The 21,798-nt window shown below is 47.3% G+C and overlaps 1 protein-coding gene and 1 long non-coding RNA gene across 2 annotated transcripts in view; one reads left to right on the top strand and one right to left on the bottom strand.

Moving 5' to 3' along the window:
* Positions 1–21,029, top strand: part of LOC102560508 (flavin-containing monooxygenase 5) — a 27,758-nt gene extending 6,729 nt beyond the window's left edge. The window contains 8 exon segments of the mRNA XM_059728275.1: positions 9,147–9,335; positions 9,946–10,108; positions 11,860–12,002; positions 15,597–15,796; positions 17,739–18,088; positions 18,786–18,858; positions 20,257–20,423; positions 20,426–21,029. Coding sequence (XP_059584258.1) covers positions 9,147–9,335; positions 9,946–10,108; positions 11,860–12,002; positions 15,597–15,796; positions 17,739–18,088; positions 18,786–18,858; positions 20,257–20,423; positions 20,426–20,613 — 1,473 coding nt within the window. The 3' untranslated portion in view covers positions 20,614–21,029.
* LOC106738178 (uncharacterized) overlaps positions 5,677–21,798 on the bottom strand; it is a 21,816-nt gene continuing 5,694 nt past the window's right edge. Inside the window, exons 4-5 of the long non-coding RNA XR_001373135.3 lie at positions 20,652–20,819; positions 5,677–8,110 (exon numbers count right to left, since the gene is read on the bottom strand). This is a non-coding gene — a long non-coding RNA (uncharacterized LOC106738178). The remainder of the gene's footprint in view (positions 8,111–20,651; positions 20,820–21,798) is intronic.

The following is a 21,798-nucleotide window of genomic DNA, read 5'->3' as shown; positions in this document are numbered from 1 at the left end:
GTCTGGAACAGGCAGCTGTAGCCCTAAGAGGTCAGGAGTCAGCAAATTAGGAGCAAAAGGGATCCAGGCTGGAGTCTAGAACAAGGAGTCAGCAAGCAGGAAACAGCAGGTCCTGCTGATGAAGAAAGAAAGCCAAAAAGGAGTCAGAAGCCCAGGACCAGACAGAGAGACATCTGTCCTGTTGAGCAGCCTGCTGGCTAGGGCTGTGTGAAGCTTCAGTCCCCAATTCGATTTGGCCCAATTCGGTGGCCAAATCTCCAAATCCAAATCGAATCAGAGGACCCTTTAATCTCTCTGAATTGAACTGAAACCCTCCAAATTGATTCAGAGAGATTTGGACATAGAGACAGCTTGAAATGTTTTTTCTACATGCCCCTTGTAGCAGGGGATCGTGAATGCTGCAATGCTGGGGCACATGGAGTGTCCCACAGAAGCATGGGAGCTCCCCACCGTGCTCAGCAGCAGACCCAGAAGTGGACCAGAAGCACCTCCAGTCCAGTTCTGGGTCTGCCAGGGAGCATGCTGGGGGGGGCCTCTGCACCCCACCCCCCGGCTAAGTGACTGGTGCCTCTTGGGTCTGGGGGGGCACCCTGGGTCCCCCTGCAGCCAATCCCCAGGCTGGGGAAACATGGGGGGGGCATGCACTCCCCAGCAGACCCAGAAGGTTCACCACCAAGCACGTGTAGGGTGCCCCCGCATTCCTGTGGGACGCTCCATGTGCCTCAGCATCGTAATGATCACAAGCCGTGCTGGTACCTCAAGGTATGTAGAAAAAACTTTTAAAGCTGTGCCTGTGTCCAAATCGCTGATTCTCTGAATCAGCATCAAATCTTCAGATTTGGATTCGGCCAAATTGAATCAGGGACACAGATCTGAATCAACGAATTGAATCACTGTCCGATTTGGGCCGAATCTGAATCAAATCTGGCCCGCTTCGCACACCCCCTACTGCTGGATAGGCCTGTGCAAGTCGGTAGCAATCCGATCTGGCTTCAGATCCAGCCACTTCGGATGGCCACGATCCGATCCGGAGCTCCAGACCAAGTGGCTCCAAAGCTTCAGAGCTGCCTCGGAGATCCAGCCAAGGGTATAACGGGGAATCAATGAAATATCTATAACTTTGTTGTTTTTTGTCTGATTTGGGTGAAACTTGCAGAGATGGTAGCCTCTGCTGAGAGCATAAAACCTGCTAAGTATCAAGGAGATTGGTGTAGGGGTTTGGGAGGAACTGTACTCCAAATTCTTGGAAGCCAAACTCATGTCACGTCTGTGTGTTACAACACATGGGTGTGAAAACTGCAGGGGTGGTAGCTCTTACTGAGGCCACAAAGCCTGCCAAGTTTCAAGGAGATAGGTGCAGGGGTTTGGGGGGAACTGCCCCTCAAGCTGTGGACAAGCAAAACCCATGCCATCCAAGTCCCTTATTATCTTATGACCTCACTTCCCTTCCTGTTTTTGTCTCCTGGAATTAGTTGATGTGTCCCCAGTGGCCTTCCTTATTAAGGGAGACTTATAGTAGTCTGTGATGGGCTTAAAGGCAATATCATATATACACACACACACACATAATATACATATTACATATATACATATACATACATATATATATATACACATAAGTATAAGTTCTATGTATATATGTATATACAAGGAACTTTTAAGATTCCCCCCCCCCGATATGATTCCAGAGAGTTATAATAATAAATGACTGTTAGTTCAACACAGCAGTGTCCAGAGCATTGTTGCTGAACTCACAACATCTCATCTGGCTACAAGGATGGGATCCTTTGCTGAAAAGAGTCCCTAGATTGTAGGACGACATTCTGAGACTAGCCTGTGTTTTGTGATCAGAGGAAAGTTTTTTTCTTTTTCTTCTTCTTTTCTCTCTAATACGGCTCATGTTAGTTAAATGGCCACATTGGGGCATATAGAAGCATTTGATGAGCCAGCCGGCTTCTTGGGACTCTTATGCTGAGAGGCTATCCTATTACCTGGAAGCCAACGAAGTGGAAAACCCAGCACAGAAGTGCGTGATCCTCCTGACAGTCTGTGGTGCCAAAATATTTGCCATTGTTCGTTCCCTCACAGCACCTGCCTTGCCAAACACTAAGTCTTATGCTGAACTAATTGCCCTGCTAAAGACACATTTTTGCCCAAGGCCATCTGTTACCCTGCAGAGATTTTATTTTTTTAAAGGGGACCAAAAAGTCAATGAAGGCATAGCAGATGAGCTGGCTGAGTTCCGTTGTCTTGCCGAATTATGTGAGTTTGGTGATCTCCTGGATGACCTGCTTCATGGCAGTCTCATTTGTGGGGTTCAAGATGAAGCAATCCAACGTCACCTGCTCTCTGAACCAAATTTGACCTTGGCTGCTACACAAGAAAAAGCCTTGGCAGCTGAAGCAGCATCCCATAACGTGAAAGAAATTCACCAGGCATTCTCCTGCAATGTCCACTTACTCCAAAAAGATCAAGAACCAGATCATCACCAGCAAATTCAGCGGATTATACCCTCACCAACAGCACCACGTAAACCAATTAATCCACAGACATGTTTGAGTTGTGGCAGCCAACACAGACGAAGGGAGTGCAGGTTTAGGAATGCGGAGCGTCATGGCTGCAAGAAGGGCCACACAGAGGGTTTGCTGCTGGAGGGCCAGTTCCAAGAGACAAAAAGACTAAGGCAAATGTATTCATTCCCAAACCAGTCACAGATTAGGGTCCTCCCCAAAATGTGAGGTACAAAAATTATGTTTGATTCAAAATGTTGGTGGTGTTGAAACTCAAGTTTCTGAGATGATTGCAACTGTAGTAATAAATGGAAAGAAGTGAAAAATGGAAGTGGACTTGGGTTCAGGAGTATCCCTCATAGATGAAAACACATTCTTCCAGGTGTTTCGGCACCCTGTCCCCAAGTTATTGAAACCTGAGTGTCGCCTGTGTGGACTACAATGGACAGATTGTGGAAACTTTGGGTAGCTGCAGTGTAGATATCCAGTATGGAGCTGTTAGACAGCATCTACCCCTCATTGTCACTGACTTCCCACAGAAGTCTTCTGGGGAGAAATTGGTTCTCACCATTGGGAATCGGTATTCAAGGTGTACACAGTCTCTGCACAGAAAGTCTGGAAAGGCTTGCAAGGGAGTTTCCCCAGGTATTCTCCAAGGAATTAGGAACTTACTCTGGTCCACCTGTGATACTCCAAATGGATCATAGTATCATAGTACTTAGGGTCGGAAGGGACCTAAACAGATCATGAGGTCCGACCCCCTGCCCCAGGCAGGAACGAATGCGGGGTCATATCACACTGCGATAGCCTCTAGCTTTGTGAAGACTCAGAATGTACCTTTCACACCGCAGCTGAAAATTGATGCAGAATTAGTTCAGCTTATCGCACAAGGGGTCCTTGAGCCAATCGTACATACAAGCTGGACCACACCAATTGTTCCTGTTTTAAAATGTACTGGTAGTGTTCACATCTGTGGGGATTACAAGTGCACTGCTAATAAAGCACTTAAGTAGAATCTGCACCCAGTGCCTGCCATTAACCAGTTACTGTCTGTTCTTGCAGGAGGGAAGGTTTTTGCCAAACTTGACCTTACTCAAGCCTATCAGCTATTGATAGTACATGACAAGGCTGCTGAGGCCCAAACAATAATTGCACACCGGGGAGTGTTCTGTGTCAAGCACGTCTGGTTTGCAATTTCTGCGGCACCAGGAATTTTCCAGCAGTTCATGGAGAAAATGCTAGCAGGAATTCCCAGGATTGTTCCATACTGAGGCAATTGTTAAAATCTACCTTGGATATGATTCCAGAAAGTTATAAGGATGACTGCAAAAGACCCCATCCTTGCCCATGTCCTCAACTGGGTGTGGAGGGGCTGGCCTGCAGACAAATTGGCTGAGGTATTCAAGCCATTTTCATCACGTCAGCATAAGCTGTCTGCCTGCAAGGGTTGCTACTTGTGGGGAAATCATGGGGTCCCCCAAGGCTCCATCCTTAGGCCTATACTCTTTAACATCTTCATTAATGATGTAGACTTTGGTGTCAGAAGTGGACTGGACACCAAACTTTGGGGTAAAGCGTCCACACCTGAGGATAGGATGGTGATCCAGGCCAACCTAGACAGGCTCAGAAAATGGGCAGATGAAAACCTGATAGCGTTCAACACCGAAAAATGCAAGGTACTCCATCTTGGGGAAAAAAAACCTGCAGCACGCTTGCTAGCACCATGGCCAAAAGGGACTTGGGGATCATGATTGACCACAAGATGAATATGAGCCACCAATGTAATGTCACAGCTGGTAAAGCGAGCAAAACTCTGGCTTGCATCCATAGATGCTTCTCAAGCAAATCCCAGGATGTCACCCTCCTGCTGTACTCAGCCTTGGTGAGGCCGCAGCTGGAGTACTGTATCCAGTTCTGGGCTCCACAATTTAAAAAGGATGTGGAAAAGCTTGAGAGAGTCCAGAAGAGAGCCACGCATATGATCAGAGGGCAGGAGAACAGGTCCTATGATGAGAGACTGAGAGTTATGGGACTCTTCAGCCTGGAAAAGCGCAGGCTCAGGGGGGACCTGGTGGCTGCCTATAAGTATATAAGGGGGGTACATCAGGATCTAGGGGAACGCCTGTTCATCAGAGCTCCCCAAGGGATGACAAGGTCAAACATTCACAACCTCCTCCAAGAACATTTCAGGCTGGACATAAGGAAAAACTTCTTTACTGTCCAAGCCCCCAAGGCCTGGAATAGACTGACTCCAGAGGTAGTGCAAGCACCTACTCTGGACTCCTTTAAGAAACATCTGAACGTTTATCTTGCTGGGATCCTTTGACCCCAGCTGACTTCCTGCCCCTAGGGTAGGGAGCTGGACTCGATGATTTTCCGAGGTCTCTTCCAGCCCTAGTGTCTATGAAATCTATGAAGTAATAATAAACAACTGTTAGTTCAACCTAGGAACGTCCAGACTGTTGTTGCTGAACTCACAACATATCAGTAGCCTCCCTAATTAAGGCAGGCTTAAAGTTATCTTGGTAGTCCTGGATGCACTGTCCCATGATGCAACAAATAAGCCTGTCTGAGAAGGTTACATGGCATGTTCCAGCAGTAAAATAACCCAGGGCCAATTCCATAACGTCAGATTTCACCAGCGCATTAACCGCAACAGGGTGTCTTACAGACATCTCCTGCCCTTACTAAACGCCAGTTCATCTGCGCAAGAGGTATCGATGCCGATGGCCTCAGCCAAGGAGGTGAAATGACCATGGTGCTGAAAGATGCTGCTGGAACAGGACAACGCCCGCACCGTGTGCTGTATGGCCTGTTCTTGCAGTCAGAACACGTTACTCTAAAAGTGCTGCTCTGCTTTCTTGATCTGAGTAATTAGCTCAGGGGGGTATTTCCATTAAAAGGAGACATTTATGATGAAGCCTGCTGTTCCTTTGGTGTAATCCTGTTTATTAACAAAGGCCTATTTCTCAAAACATAGGACTTAAACAGCAGGAGGGAGTGTATTTTTTCACTGTGCTATTCTTTCAGGTAACAATTCAAAACTCAACTGGCTTTTTCCTACTATTATGATTTTCCAGGACTTCTCAATATGTGGTGCTTCTTAGTTGTTTCTGCTTTTTCTCTTACACTTAAATACAACAATAAATGCCCAAACCCCTCCATATGCTATCCTGTTCTCCAAGTTTATTAGGATGAGCCTGATGGAAGTCTTTTACAAAGTCCAGCACATGGACATTGTTCATTGATTCCCAGGAACGTTCCTGCAGACTGTCCCCTTCACGGTCTATTCGACAGTGTAATTTCCCCCAATCATCTTGGAGTCTAGAATCTGTTGAACAAAAATTCATCTTGACCTTGGATCTGCATGGCTGGTGAAGGCTTGGTGCTCGGCTTGGAAATGGGTTCTCCTTATGCGGCTTCAGCAGGGAGACATGAAAGACCATTTTCATGGTTCTGGAGAGCTTTAATCTGTAGGTGACTGAATTAATCTTTGCAATGATTGAGAAGGGGCCCAAATATTGGAAGTTCAGTTTGGTAGATGGACATGCAGAGGTGGATGCCAAACCTTTTCCCCCACTAAGAAGGCCAGTGCTTCTTGACGATTCTTATCTGTGAAGCTCTTGTAAGTCTCCTTGGCAAGTTCTAGATGTTTCTTTAGCTCTTGCTGGACCTGGTGAAAATTATTGACCATTCAGACTGCAGCTGGTGTGTAAAAGGTCTGAAAGGACAAGAGATGAATGTGGGGATGGAAACCATGGGTGCCTGCAGATGTGCCACGAGGCTGCTTCCACACACTGTAATTCCAGCATGTCGGAGCAGACTTAATTAATCAAGTCTGCTGAAGCATGCTAATTTGTGCACTCCAGCCAGCCTCTGCATGTAGTGTATCACCATCCCTGTGCTTCAAAATGGCAGCAGGGGTGCTTTAACTAAAGACCATTTGACGAGCTTTAGTTAAAGCGCTCCCACCATGATTCTGAAGCACAGGGATACTGATACACAAGATGCTGAGGTGCTTTAATTAGAGTGACTCTGGGAGTTGCTCTAATTAAAGCTCCCTTCCCACATTCCTGGAACACATGTAAAAGTGCCCCATAATTCAAAAGAAAAGGAGAGTGGTCAGTGGAGGCATGTTCAGAGTTATTATATGTGAATTCCTCAAGCGGAGTATGGAGACCCAATTGTCCTGGTGATAATTCAAAAAGTGTTGGAGACATTGTTCGAGTGTCTGACAGATCCATTCTGTTTGCCTGTCAGTTTGCAGGTGATGTGGAGATGAGGCTAGAGGTTTGATTTTTAAGTTTTGAGAGCTCTTTCCAGAAGTGGGAAACTAATTGTGGGCTGCAGTCTGAGACAATGCCCCCGGGAAGACCATGAAACTGAAAGATTTTTTTCTAAGAATAGTCAGGCTGTCTGAGGGCAGGGGATGGGCTATCCTGGTGAGGAGGTCCACTGCCAGCAGGATGCTTGAATGCCCTAAGGTGGGAGGCAGATCGGTAATAGAATCAAGACACCATGTTCCAGGGCTGGCTTGGCGTCTGTAGTGGTTGGAGGAGGCCTAGAGGCTTAGTGCATGGGGTTTTGGTGTGAACACAAGCCTCATAGGAGCCAAAGTATTTTTGAATGCTCTGATGTTGGGGCCACCTGAAAGTATGGAGGACCAGGGAAGGGGGGGGTGCAGATCGAGAAAAAATTATTTGGGGGCACACCTCCTGAACAGGTAAGTCCCACCTGGCTGGGCCCCACTTATCTTACCCCTGCTCCTGCCTCTGCAGCACTGTCCCTCACTGCGGGGACCTCGATCTAGCCCCCGCCCCTTCCCTTCCCCATGGACTGACCTGCTGGGCTGGGAGGTGTGCATGTGCATGCAAGCAGGCACTCAGCCCCCCTACCCCACCCTCGGATCGACTCCAAGAGGCTCCGAGATCTACCACAAGAGGCTCCAACATCTACTGGTGTATCGAGATCCACTGGTTGGTGACCACTGTTTTAGAGCCTTGAGTTCAGGCTCAGAGACAGAATCTGTACCCCTGGTAAGATATCAGTGAGGCAATCGTATGGATGATGTGGAGGAAGCTGGTTCACCCCTTCTTATCAAATACATCATCCACATCTCAGCATTTTGCAGGGATAGATGAGCCATTGGCTGGCAGACTGGCAATCTTTGGGTGTGTGGGCCTTGTTCCCCCTGCAGATGGTGTCAGGTGCTCTGGCTCCCTGCATGATCTGAGCTGTGATCTGGGGTCTCCCATGGAAACACATCCAGTTCCACTAAAGTAGAAAGAAATTGGAATTCCCTCTGCCCCCACAGAATATCAGGGTTGTGGAGGGAAAGCCATGGGGTTCCCAAGAAAATTGGAAAGTAGGGAAAATGGATCAGGTTGAAGCAGAGAAATTCCTGTGCCCTCTGATCCACACTTCCAATGGGGCTACTCAGGTGGGTTCTGCGGGGAAGGTAGACCCATCCACTGACTCCACTACATCTGGGGTGCATGTAGACCTGGTTGGAATCTGGTGCTGGGAGGCAAATGCAAAGTCCATAAAGATCCTAGAGGCTCTGGTATCCAGAAGAGCTGGCTTGGAGATGTTGTTCACGGCTGAATGACAAAAAACAAAAGGGGAACAGTAAGGTAAGTCTGGTCTCTGCTGCAGGAAGCATGGTCTTCTCCCTGAGATCTCATGAGTATATATGAATAAACAGCAATGGCAGGACATTGACCATGTCCCCATCCCCCTGCTTTACCTGTGGCAAAGTATGGTGTCCTTGGAGCTTTGGGGCATTGTGCCTGGTAGTTGTGTGACAAGGTTTTTCATGGACTTCTAAGAGTGGTAGACATATAGTTTGGTTTACATAGGAATGATCCTGCCTTAAGCAGGATGACTTCAATCAGCTGGTTTAGTGTGAGTCACAGCCACACCTCTTTCAGGGTTCAAAACAAGCAGGCCCTTTATCCGGCATTTTCCTTTAACACAAGTTGGGACTCTTTGCCCACTTCTCTCAACAAAAGAAATTAAAAGAAAACAGTGTGGCTTCTCCCAGTTCAGCCCACAAAGGTTGTCTAGCTTCTCCCAGCTGCAGCATCCTCTGTCTGATCAACTAGGTGCCTAACTGGGACTGAGGTGGAATTTAGGTGATCCAGAGTAGTTCTGCTCCAGCAGCCACAAAGCTCATTCGACCCCTCTGGTTTGGATAGCAGAGTTCCCTTGGGCCTGGGTTCTAGCCCCTTCTCAGCCCGAGGGGATTCACAACCCCACATCTCCTGCTTCTCACCAGAATGTCCTAACCACCAAACTGTAGGATAGAAGCAGTGTCCCAGCCAGGTGGTTCCTGAACAAGCCTCCCCCTCCCATATATATGTTCCCAACCCAGAAATACCCCATTGAGGCCACTTTGGGAGCAAGGAACTCTTGAAGAAATCCCACAACAGCCAAGGATGAGACTCGCTGATCAAGAGCTCTACTTTGTTGGCCATGAACCCAGAAATTTGCTACATTTGCTTTGAAAGGCAGAAGTTGTAGATTCCAAACTCATCCTCTCCAAAAGTAGTTTGTTATTTTAGAGAGTGAGAGTATATGATACTAGATGATACTCTCAACTCTGCAATTCTATAACAATTCTCTTTTTCCCTGCAGAAAAATCCTGAAGAGGGCAGGGCCAGTATCTACAAATCAGTCATTATCAACACCTCCAAGGAAATTATGTGCTTCAGTGACTTCCCCATCCCGGAGGATTTTCCCAACTACATGCACAACTTCAAAATCATGGAGTATTTCCACATGTATGCTAAGCACTTCGACCTTCTTAAGTACATCCGCTTCAAGGTGAGGGGAGAGCTGACATGGTGAGAGGGTGCCTGTGGGGAGGATGGGAACACTGTGCTGGCCTGTGCATGTGTCTGCATATGTGTGTGCCCAGGGACATGGATATGTGATCGGGTGAGCAGGTCCTGCATGGAAGAATCTTGCCATCAATGAAACTTGATGCCCTCGTTAAGTAGTGAAAGATCATGGTCATATTTCAGAGGCCCCAGAGACAGCCTTTCTCCTGTTCCAGTTGCATTCAACAGCAGCCCTAAGTGGTCAGAGCCTGGCAGGACACCGTGCTGTCCTTTGAGGACCCCTGACCAAGTGAAAGAACTGTATTTTGACCTCCCTTCAGCTGGGGCCCACCTGAGATGAAGCCACAGCCCAGCTCCCAGAAGCTGCTGCTGCCTGGTTCTCAGTGGGAGCTTGCAGGAATGGATATGGCAGCAATGTAAAGGCTGACAGGGACCTCACGGGGCCTGATGCTAGGGATCTGAAGTATGCTAGGGACTTATGTTATTTGGAGGAGATGGTAAGTGTGATAGGGAGCAGAGGTAGGAGGCTCTTTCTGGGGGCTCATTTCCAAGAGAGAGGATGAAATGCCCTGATGCCTGTCTTTTTTGTTCAGACCAACGTTTGCTCTGTTATAAAGCGCCCAGATTTCTCTACCACGGGCCAGTGGGACGTTGTTACAGAGACCAATGGGAAGCAGGAGTTGGCCATCTTTGATGCAGTCCTAGTTTGTAGTGGTCACCATTCTGACGCCCATTTACCACTGCAGTCCTTTCCAGGTATGTTGTAGAGTGCAATAAAACACTCCCTTGTGGCTCTCTGCCTCTTTATACACTATGTTTTGATCCCAGAGTATCGTTCCCCTCATGAGGCCCAGGTCTAGAGGGGTTACATGATGGAGGAGGTGACATATCAGCAGAGGCTCCTTGTCTTGGATGTCTAGACTTTCCAAAGCATTCAGTTAGGACTGGCTTAACCCTAGGTACCATTGATAATGCTGTTTATAAAGCCACTGCTTCGTGCTGTACCTGAGATGGGAGCAGTGTGGGAGTGGGGAGCTCACCTACAGGGCATGTTCTCTTAATAAAATAAAGGTGTAATTGGGGTATGTGCTGGCTTACCTATACTATCTTCATCTAGCTGGCAGGGATAACAGCAGGCATTGAAGGTGTAGCAAACCAGGGCCCAAACTTTCCAGTGACCCAGGGTAAGTACTGTGGTTGCTACTAGCAGATATTAAATTCTGTGTCCCTGTATCTTCTCAGTTGCTGTTATGCAAGCATGTAGCACAGCCACACCTCCACATGGCCTTTGGCTGTTAAACTATCTTCAGCACCAGGTCAGGGTGTTCTGTTAACACCAGCTCTCATCAACAGGTCACCTTCCTTGTGTATAAAATGTTGCAACCCAGAAATAGGAAGAGGTGAGGAGAAAAGCCTTAACTTTCCCCTCTGTGTATCCTTTTGTACAGGGCAGGCTTAATAAGCTTGTAAGTGTGGCTTTCTCTTTTCCTGCCTGCCCTTTACACTGGTGTCACTGCCGTGCACTGCAGTGAAGGGTACGAGACCTTTGAAGGCCGTCAGGCGGGTACTTATGACGCTTGGAGTGGAATTAGGCACAGACGCTTATCGGTTGCAAAGCAAGATTATTTACTCACGCCGTTAAGGTGGTGAAAGACGGAGGTCAGAGATATTTGGTTAGTTACAGCTTAAGGTTCGAAGGTCGGTCTGCATGAAAGTCTTTTGTCGGGCAGATAAACAGAAAAAAAAATTGGGCCGGCAGGTCGGTGATTTACGTCTTAAGATTGGGTCGAGACGCGAGGGGGGCACTTGCAAGTGATCAAGTTGTCAGTTACTCTGATACGTGTGATCAGAGGTCTCCAAGGTTCGTACGGAGGTCCCCCTTCTTCACGGAAGTGAAGATGGGTTTTATTTGTATATTAGCCAATTGTTTTTCGCCACGTCATAAATTTAATTAGAATCGCCAATTGTATAGTGGTCTTCGCTAGGGTGTTGTCATAGGAACACTCCCAGACACTCCCGTCATTCCGACCACTTACAATGATTTATATAAAGCAAAGAAGGCAAAAGTTTTTATCTCTGTTAGTGGCGCAGTAATAAATTTCTTTTTGACATGCGCAGAAAAAAAACCTGTTATTTTCATCTTGTTAGTTAACCCTTAGTTACCTTGTATAGACTAAAACTGTTTTGATTAATATATTTCTTGCTTGTGGCATGGGCAGTACTTAATTTGGTTGTGACAACTGGAAATCTAGGTGGGGCTGGGATTGTTTAGTCTTAGGGAACTCTATGATCAGCAGAAGAACAAACCAGATGATGACATGACAAATGCCAGGGACATGGACCACTGAGATTTTTTTGTTTTCTCCCACTTGTGTGTGGGTGTCTCCTGGCCTTGGTCTGAAAGAATGCTGGAGACCCTTGTAACACCCGCTCTGCCTTTGAATCTCAGGACCCACAGCAATGCACAGCCAGATGCATGGCCACAGCTGCTCTGCTCTTTCCTGCAGGTATTGAGAAGTTCAAAGGTCGCTACTTCCATAGTCGGGATTACAAGAACTCCCAAGAGTTCTTGGACAAGAAAGTGATCGTGATTGGCATTGGGAATTCAGGACTGGACATAGCTGTGGAGCTCAGTTACACGGCAGATCAGGTCTGTTCCAGGGAATTAAGTCCCCCATCACCTTTAACCCCTATACATTCAGAATAGTGAGACACATTGTTGCATGACTGTCACCAACTCAGCACTCTGGTACTCTGCCCCTTTCAAATTTATACCTTGCATCCAGTGTGTCATCATGCTCAGGGCCTCTCCAGCTCATCTAGCAGGCTTGGAAGAGGAAGATCTTACCCCTTCCATTGTTTGATCCCTGCCCCTCAGAGGAGTCCCCATTAATTGCTGTGGAACAGAGGCAGACTGCCCCCTGCCAAAAGCAGAGATGAGGAGGAAAGGAAAGCCCAGACCAGCAATTCAGATTTCCCCTTTGTACTGTCACAAGTTCACACTTGGTTGGCTTAATTTATGGGCCCTGTTGAAACACATCAGGCTTGCAGTTCACCCTGGGAGGGAATGCTGCATTAGGGCGTACAGTCACTGTGTTACAAGCAAAAAAACAGTTAGTACCAGGGATTAAAACTAAAACTCCCTTTTGAGTGAACAGGGCTGGGTGAATCTACTGTTGTTCCCCACCTAGTACACAGTCTCCAATGGCACTAAGGCTGGAGGGCTTTTCCCAGGTCTGGTTCATATTATCCCTCATCACCTGAGCCCCTTCCTGAAAAGTACAGGGAATTCAGATTAAGTGTTACAACCTTTCTCTTCTTGTGTGCACACCCTATTCAACACCAGTGCTTCCTGCAGGCTAATACAATACTTTCCACTGTTTTGCTACATGTGAATGCTGGGCGCTGCCAGCAGCTCTTTCTGGTGTTTTGGAGGCCCTGCACCACACTGACTTACCATACTGCTGACTCTGAGCTTGACAGAACTCCTAGCCTTCTCTTTTAACCATGGCAAACAGAAGTTCTGTGGCCAATACCGCCTCTCCGCATGATCTCCAAAAGAAACCGTCATGCTCTGTGAGATGTTCATTGCTTCCCCCTCTGAACCCACTCTTTCTTTTTTCCCCTTCATTCATTTGGCTCTTCTTCCACCCTCCAGGACGAGCAGCCAACTGTTGCTGTCCCCTCTTCTCTTCCCAAAACACTCTGCACTCCAGACAAGTCATCTGGACCACGTTTTATGGAGAAGGTCACTGTTCACCCAGTGACTGCTGTTCTTTACATCTTTGTTCAATAATTTATCAGAACATAGGCTGGGAAGGGACCTCCTGGGTCACTGAATCCAGTCCTCTACTATCACAGGCCACCAGGTCACATAATCCACTTTATATACTTATCAAGATCTGCCTTATAAGTAAGTAGGGGTTTTTGCCCCAGTGCCCTTTTTGTGAGGCTGCTCCAGAAACTCACTGTCCTAATGGGTAGAGACCATATTCTTATTTACAGCCCAAATTTACTCTAAGCCATTTTAGACATATTTGTTTTTGTGCTACATGGTGATTTTGCTTAAGCAGCTCTTCTCCCTCCCTGGTGTTTATCCCCAGCAGTATTTATAGGCAGCAGTTCTATTCCCTCGTAGCCTTCCTTTTGCTAGGCTAAACAAGCCAAGCTCTTGCAGTCTCCTCTAACATAAGCTCTCCATTCCCTTGATCTGTTCAGGAGCCTGTGTCCACACCTGTTCCTGTCTGACTTCATCTTTCCCACCCCACCACATTTGCTAACATCTCCTATCCTGTAACACCATCTCCTAAGATCCAGTTTCAAATGAGCATATTCTCTTTGCCATGTCATGATGACTGCAGCCAGAAGGATGGGAATGCCAGAGGGGAGGGCAGCTCTGTGGAGCTAGCTCCTATGCCAGCTGCTTCCTTCCCATCTCATACAGCAGAGCATTTTGCAGCACAGATCTGTTCTGCAAGTTTCCAACTGATGTTGCCTGTTAGCTCTGCGACCAGCATGTGAATTAAGAAGCTTTAATTTAGATTAGGATGATGGTTGGGGGAGCTTCCTGATAGTCTCATTGCCTGTGATAAGCAGATCTCAGTGCAGCAGAGAATGTGGCCCTGCCCTTTGAAACTGCTCCATGAGGTGAGCAAGAATGGCTTTATAGAAACAAAGAAGGTGTTATTCATACCAAATTATCTGCTTCTGGCACCAAGCAACAACCATCCATCTCTGATGCCATAGAAGTGCTGTTGATTTATCCATAACCTTTTGCATGGAGGGAGAGGACTCCTCTCCAGTAGCTGAGTTCTTTCCTGCCTGCCCACAGGCTTCAGTAAGGTCTGTGCTTTACTGATAAGAGTTAACTGCATTGCATGTGGTTTTGCACAGAGATCTGAAGGCCAGAACTAGGTATGTTCTTTTAAAATGGTGGCAAATGTTATTGCAAAACCATAGTAGCCCTCTCTCTTGTGTATCCCCCATGCTCCCTGGGAGCGATTTTCTTGAGGACAGCCTGCACATCCATTTCTTCTTGCATGTACCAGGCCTGTACATGCAACAGTGAAGCCGCTCTAGAACCATCCCCTGCAGCATCTTCTAGTCACATTGGAGATGGAAGTCTTGAGAGTAGTTGCCAGGAGCATACCTGGATTGGCTTCACCACCACATTATTGGGGTTGGCATAAGTAAGTGGGTAGTAGATAGGTCATGGTCAAGAATGTCCTTTTTTAGGAATGCTGAGGATTAGGTGTAGACATGCTGTAAGGAGCTGCTCACTGCTCAGCCTTCAGGGAGATGAAATCCAGTTACAGAAGTTTAGCAGTTAATAGTCTGCCTGGCTAGAAGGCTGGGAGTAAGCTGCAGTAGATGACTAGTAGATGAGGGAGGCTTAAAAACTCCAGGAGTGGAAGACAAGGGAGAAAGGAGACTGTGGTGCTGAGGAAAAACCACAGAACCTAGGTCATTCCTCTCAAAGGCTCAAAGAAGACATCAGGTTTTGGAGGTTGTTTCTTTGTTTCATTTATTGTGAGGATGAGGTTGCCCCATGTAAAATAATGGGGCAACCTCTGTATTTCCAACCTGTTGGAAACCCTGCTTATAGAGTGGACTGGCTTAGATAAAGCAACTGGGTGAGTGACCAGCTTATCATGGTCACTCACCCCATATGATGGACCTCATGAGTCACTCACCCCATGAGTGACCTGCTTATCATCCCATGGCTCTCAAGATGTCAATGCCCACCAATATTCTGTCCCTGATTTCAGCATTAATGCCCACTTACAAAACTGTTGAACGCGCTCCTGGGTGTTTTTTCCCATGTGGGTCTTTCATATGATGGACAAGTTCCCCATGACCAGCAACAAGGCCCATCTTTGTCCTGCTTCAGATCCTTCCTTAAAGCTTTCCTTTGCTGTGATCCTTGCAAAAGCCTCAGAAACCTCTGGGCAGTGCTCAACATGTCAACCAGCTTCACCTTATTGTTTCCTCAAGCCTCCTCTTCTGTGTGTCTGCACCTGGTGTCTGTTTTTTGGGCCAGTGAAGCCTGTGGGTACAGTGAAGATGCTTAAATGTCTCTGCTCTTTAATGAATTTAGAAGCCCCAAGCTAGGGAATTATAATGAAATGCAGATATCTTTGAACTCCTTGCTGCCAGCAGAACATTTCTCACCCAAAGACTCTATCAGAAAGTCACTTAATGTCCTGTTGGTTCTCAGTGGTTCTTCTGCTGTTACCTCCTTCAGGTCTTTCTTAGCACCAGGCGGGGTGCATGGGTACAGAGGCGGATCTTGGAAGAAGGGTACCCCACGGATGCAGCTTATGTCACTCGCTTCGTGAAGCTTCTCTTGGACATTATGCCTTTCACTATGATGAACTACTTTGCAGAGCGGAAACTGAATAAAGCTTTCAACCATGCCCTCTATGGCCTGCAGCCTAAGCACAGGTGAGCTATGGAGTCCAGGTGACTTCCTTGTGGGAGCTAGGAAGGAAGGGGCATCTTCCTGGAATTCTTTGTAAACATATGCAAGCCTGGATCACCTCCCTTTAAATGGACCCTATGGAAGGGGGGAAATCTGGGATATGTTGAAGACCAAAAGGGAGTATAGAGCAATGAGCACCAGGACAGAATGTAAGGTCTCTGACCACTCAAACTACAGCCCCAGGGCATGAATATCAGTCCCATTGCTGTCAACAGATTTGTTTTCTGTTGCCTGGGTGCAGCTGTCCCTCTTGCTACTCTGCCAGATCTCACAGCACTTGCCAGTCTTGTAACTGGCCTTTCCTGGAGCACGTATCCTCTTCCCCATCCAATACACAAAACAACAGCCTTTTCACTCTTTCAAACACCCCTGCCCACTGTAAATGCAAAGCAGAGTGACTTAGCAGGATATGTGGGAATAGACAGAGTAGTTCTGGGATGGCAATAAAAAAGGGATCATTTAAGCTGGATATTGGGAAGAACTTGCAGAGGTGAGCTCTTAAACAATACAGTTGAACACTGAGTAGCTGCAGTAACTGGGACTGACTTCTGTGCAGACATGAAAACATCTGGTTGATGGGTAACTGTACGATGTATGCCTGCATGCTCCTGCAGCTATACTAATGTAGCAAAACTCCTGCTGTTTCATTCAGGATTAAATTTACAGCCATACACTTATGGCTGCCCAACTGCTGGCTTTTGAGCCACACAGCCTGCGACTTGTTAAATTGTGGCCCCAGACTTCCACTGGGCCTAGGCCCCTCACACTGTCCCAGCTGAAGCAACAGGTGGGGGTTCTAGGCTCTCCTTCCCTCTGGCTTCCCCTGCCCTGTGGGATGGGGTGATACAAAGCAGTGCAGCCTGCAGTGCAGAAGAGCTTGGCATCCACAGTGCCTGAGTGACACAGTGCAGCAAGGGAGCTCACGGCCAGGGAACTAAGGCTGAATCAGAGTGCCTGGGCATGTGGTGCAGCAGGGAGGCATGAGGAGCAACAGTGGGGTGGTTCATGGTGCAGCAGAGGCCACGGTTTGCAGTGGAAGAGGAGTACCTGGGCCCTTAGTTCAATGGGAGGTATGAGGAACAGCTGCAGGGGGTTGCAGGGGCCAGCTGGGCACATGGTGCAGCAGAGGGGAGTGTGCAGCTCTCGGGATCCATGGCCTCTGCTGGTGTGGCCCCTGCTAGAATAGCCTGAGGGGCATGCAGCCCCTGGCCTCTTAGAAGTGAAACAGCCCTGACTTAGCTAATTCTTGTGGTTATGGGGGCATTCAGAGGCAACAATTACAGCCTAATAGCTAATCTGTGCTCCAGAGGCAGCACCCTCTCCCCTTTTGCAGCAGTTAAAATCTCCCTCTATCCATAGTCAGAGACTGCATTTGGAAATAGCATATCAGGAAATATAATAAAGTGTTTTTTCAAGTTCTCTCCTGATCCAACAGGAGCAATTCTGTGTAGAGCTTTAAGAGGTAGGAAGAAGCTGAGCTGCGGGACCAGCATGCAGTTAATTGGAGTGTAATGGCTTTGTGTTCTTTCATGGTTATTTATTCACACTGCATTATTTGTATTCTCATAGTGCCTAACACACCTGGTCAGATCCCTAGGTGCTAAGTATTATGCAAGCATAGGATAAACAGATGGTCCCAAAGCACTTACCCAGAGAAGTGGTAGAAACCCAGATGGTCTAAAAACTAGACTGAAAGAAACTGTAGGAAATGCCGTGTGTGAAGAGACACTGGCCATGCAGCAAGGTGGACTGGATGATCTTTTGGGGCATTCCCATGATGTGCTGGTCCATGCAAAGGAGGGAGGAGGGAGTTTTCTTCTCTCCTGACAGCCTCCAGGCCTGAGCCATGTCACTTCTTGCACAAACCAATCTGGACATTTCTGTACCCCTTTCTATGCCATTCAGGTTTTTCTGCCAGCATTCAACCATCAACGATGATCTGCCAAACCGCATCATCACTGGTAAAGTGCAGGTGAAATCAAATGTGAGCGAGTTCACTGAAACTGGTGCCATCTTTGAGGATGGCACCAGAGAAGACAACATCGATGTGGTTATCTTCGCTACAGGATACAAGTTCTCCTTCCCATTTCTTGACTGCCTCAAAGTGGTTGATAACCAGGTCTCCCTGTACAAGCTTGTCTTTCCACCTCACCTGGAAAAGCCAACGTTGGCTTTCATCGGCTTCGTCCAACCACTGGGGGCCCTCATGCCTATCTCAGAGCTTCAGGGTCGCTGGGCCACACGTGTGTTCAAGGGTATGTGAGCCATAATCCCAAGGGAATAGATTAGCAGCCTCTGGGTAAAAAAAACCCAGGTATTTCAGTACTAAAGAAAGCCCCAAAACATCACCATCCCTCAACTTTGCTGTTATTCTTTCCTGTGTCACCTGACACCTTTCAGCTTAAAGGGGATTTGCTTGTACTGTGTTGTCTTGCTTTTATAGGATGCCTAAGGGCCTGCATGCTTTGTTTTAGAATCTCTCAGTGAAACTTTTAATTTCCCTTACAAAGGCCATTATCAGCTCTGCTTTTGGTTTGTCTACAGGCTCTTCTTGGCTTGCTCTCTTGCTCCTGCTTGCTCTCGCTCTCTCCCCAACCCCACCCCACCCCACCCCACCCCACCCTACCCCATCCCTCTCTCTTCTGCTAGAGTCTCTCTCTTACTCTGTTTGTACCTTGGCTCTTGCCCCCCTTCTTTGCTCCCCTAAGTTTTGAAGTCCAACACCTTTCCTGACTAGAGTGTCCTGTCATCATGAGGTTTTTACGAGGATTCCAGAGCCTCCACTCTGTGGGGTTTCACTTGGAGCAAAATATGAGCCAGGATAGAGAGCAAAAAGACTTCTTCCCTAGGGCTATTTTCTCTGTTCTTTTGGTTGCTCTGGAGTCCTCAGCTCTGTGTTTGAAAGCACTACCTTGAACATCTTTCAGAATTGGGCTTTTGTTTTTTTCTTAGGGTTGAATGAACTGCCTTCTACAAGTGATATGCTGGCTGAAATTACCCAGAAGCAGGAAGAAATGGCAAAACGGTAGGAACTGTTATAAGAAACAGTAAGTGCTAGGCCTGTGGGAAGACTGCCCACCTGCCAGCTACCCACCCAGTTCCCTGGTTCATTTCTTGCTCCTGTGTATCACCACAGTATCCAATACCTGTTGTCTTTCACGTGCACATCCTTTGCCTCAGGGGAAAGACATGTTATTATTACACCATGCATGTGTTGTAAGCCAGATGTGAGTAGTCTGGAGTAATGGTTAGAAATGGGCTGTTGACAAAGGACTGGGCCAGAATTGAAGCACAAAGGGTACGCAAAAAATCCATGCTGGGAACCAGGAAACTGGAGATGAGGCAGGGTGGGAACTGGACGGAAGATAAGGTACCAACCAAAGGAGAAACACAGACTAGGAGCTGGATGAAAGGCTGGGCCTTAATAAGATCTGAGAACAACATTAAGTAGACTTGTCAATAGTTTGCTTTGTGTTTTTATACTTGGCTCTGAGAAAAATGTGGTCATGCAGGAGTGGGGTTTCGGGGGGGGGGGTTACCTTGGGGGACTGTTTATACAAATCATCCCAGTTTATCTTTGAGAAGAGGACTATCTCCCCACCCTTACCCCCAGACAAGAAAAAATTATACGTATGAGTGTGTTTACTCATCTGCCGGATAATTCTCTCCATATATTATTATGTTATTCTCTATGTCACACAATAGTTCTGTGTAGTGGGGTGTGAGAAGCCTATTCCTATATGAGAAAGCAGTAGGGAAATGGTGGTCATTCTGACTAAGGGCATCCTGTAGCTTCAGGCACATGGAAAACATAGGAAATAACAAAGAACTTGAATAAGGCCAAAAAATTGGCAAAAAAATCTGAGTTTGATGCTACTAGTTATCAGCTACTGGAAAAACATAAAAAGTCTTCTAATGCCAAGCACTAACAACTCTACAGACAGCAGAGTATAAGATCCCATGCCTTTTTTTTCTTGCATGCTGAGGAATTCCTACAAGTAACTTAACTTTTAGGAGGGTTGGCCCCTAAATTTTACCTAGGCACATAGGATTTGAGAAAACTTTGCAGAAAGATCTGAACTGGAAGACAGAACAAGGGCTGAGGTTAGAAAATGCATCCAGCTCATCTAAGGGGCAGAAAGTGAAATTCAACCACATGCTAAGGACCAGCACAACATCCCCATGCCATATATGTGCCAGTTAAATCCACTACACAGAGGTGAATGAAGAACAGAGGTCATCTAGCCCAACCTTCCAGGTGCGAGTCACCCAGCAGACAGAGCACTGTGTACAAATGGACATCCTCTTCCCTTGTCATTTCAGAGGGATCCAAGGTCTTTATGGCAGTGCCTCTCAGGAATGTCATTTGCTGGCCAGTACAGTCTATACCTCAATGTTTCTCTCTGTCTCTTGCTCTCTGCAGGTACGTGAAAAGCCAGCGCCACACCATCCAAGTGGATTATATCTCATACTTGGATGAAATTGCCAGCCTGGCAGGGTTCAAACCCAACCTGCTGTCTCTCTTCCTCATGGATACTAAGCTAGCCATGGAGGTTTTCTTTGGCCCATGCACACCATACCAGTACCGCCTGAGGGGCCCGGAAAGTGGGCTGGAGCCAGAGAAGCCATCCTGACCCAGAGAAAGCGGATCACCAAGCCCCTGAAAACCAGGAATGTGGAGGATTCTACCAACCAGTCCTTGGTGCCCCATTCCTTTAACATTTTCCTTGGTGCTGGTTTAGTTGCTGTAACTTTAGCTTGTATTTCTTTGCTTTTTTAGTCCTCTGGGGAACAGTTTACTGGTGAAATGATTCCTACCTGTGGCTTTCCTTCCTTCCTCTGCATTCATGGACATAGGATGTTGGCAAGACACCCTCACTTCCATCACAGGACAAACTTGTTCTGTGGCAGAAGCTGAGGCTGTCTCATCTTCTGCAGCAAAAGTGCAACTCACTTGTGGCCTGGGATCATCACTGGGGATCCTGGCTTTGTTTAAAAAAACAAAACAAAACACAAGTTCTTTTATTTTAAAGCCTCCAAATCCATGTTTTTCCATGATTAAAATGAAATGCCATTATACATTTACATATATATTTACAATTTTTACATGATTGATATATTTACAATTTTAAAGCAATCTGGAAGCTTACCAGTGTCTCAGTCATTATAATAAAATATATTCTAAATACCTATAAATTTTGGCATTTGATTTTGAGTTTATCATGGAAAATCAGAGCTCCCCCTACCTCCTTCACTCACCAGGATGCAGTTCTAGCTGTGGCTGCCCCTCCCCACCACTGCTTTGTAGCTCTAAACAGCCTGGATATGCCAGTGCCCTGCCCATGCCATTGCCCCTCACTTGCCACCCACAGCCCCCTGGCCCTGCTGATGCCCCTCACTCCTGTGGCTGGGGGCCATCTCGCAGTCAGTCTAATCCTTGGTCTGCCCACCTGCCTTGTCTTTGATGTAACCAAAATAGATGTTTACAAGGCGGGAGGCTGCCCATTTACTGCCCGATGCCAATATACGGCTCCGTACCATCCCTACACTGTATCCCATGCCTTGCAAATGGCATCACTATGTGGCTTTGGCTCCACAATGGACTTCACTCTACGCCTGCCTGACGTTCACACCCCACCTGGATCCCTCCTTCTCAAGTGATCTACTCCACCTTCATTCTGGGTTGCAAAACTCCCTAAACCCTTTTTCCCTCATGGCTGTGGCCCCCTCTAGGACCTTTGGCCTCACTGGATCTGGCCTTACATCTAAGCCAGTTGGGACTCCTGGCGTCTAGCCTCTGGCTGTCCCTTGCAGTGGGCGCTCTGGCCCTTTGACCAGCCTGGTCCTGGCCCCAGTATGGGCCAGCCAAGGTTACTTTGGGTAGGTACTAAGCTGCTTATCCTCATACTCCCATACAGGTCCGCCTTCTCGGGCCCCTCCAATCCCAGCTCACTCAATCACTAAG

The sequence above is a fragment of the Alligator mississippiensis genome, chromosome 5 (assembly GCF_030867095.1).
Source record: "Alligator mississippiensis isolate rAllMis1 chromosome 5, rAllMis1, whole genome shotgun sequence".
In the NCBI taxonomy this organism is placed as follows: Eukaryota; Metazoa; Chordata; order Crocodylia; family Alligatoridae; genus Alligator; species Alligator mississippiensis.
This window is presented reverse-complemented; position numbering and strand designations above follow the sequence as displayed.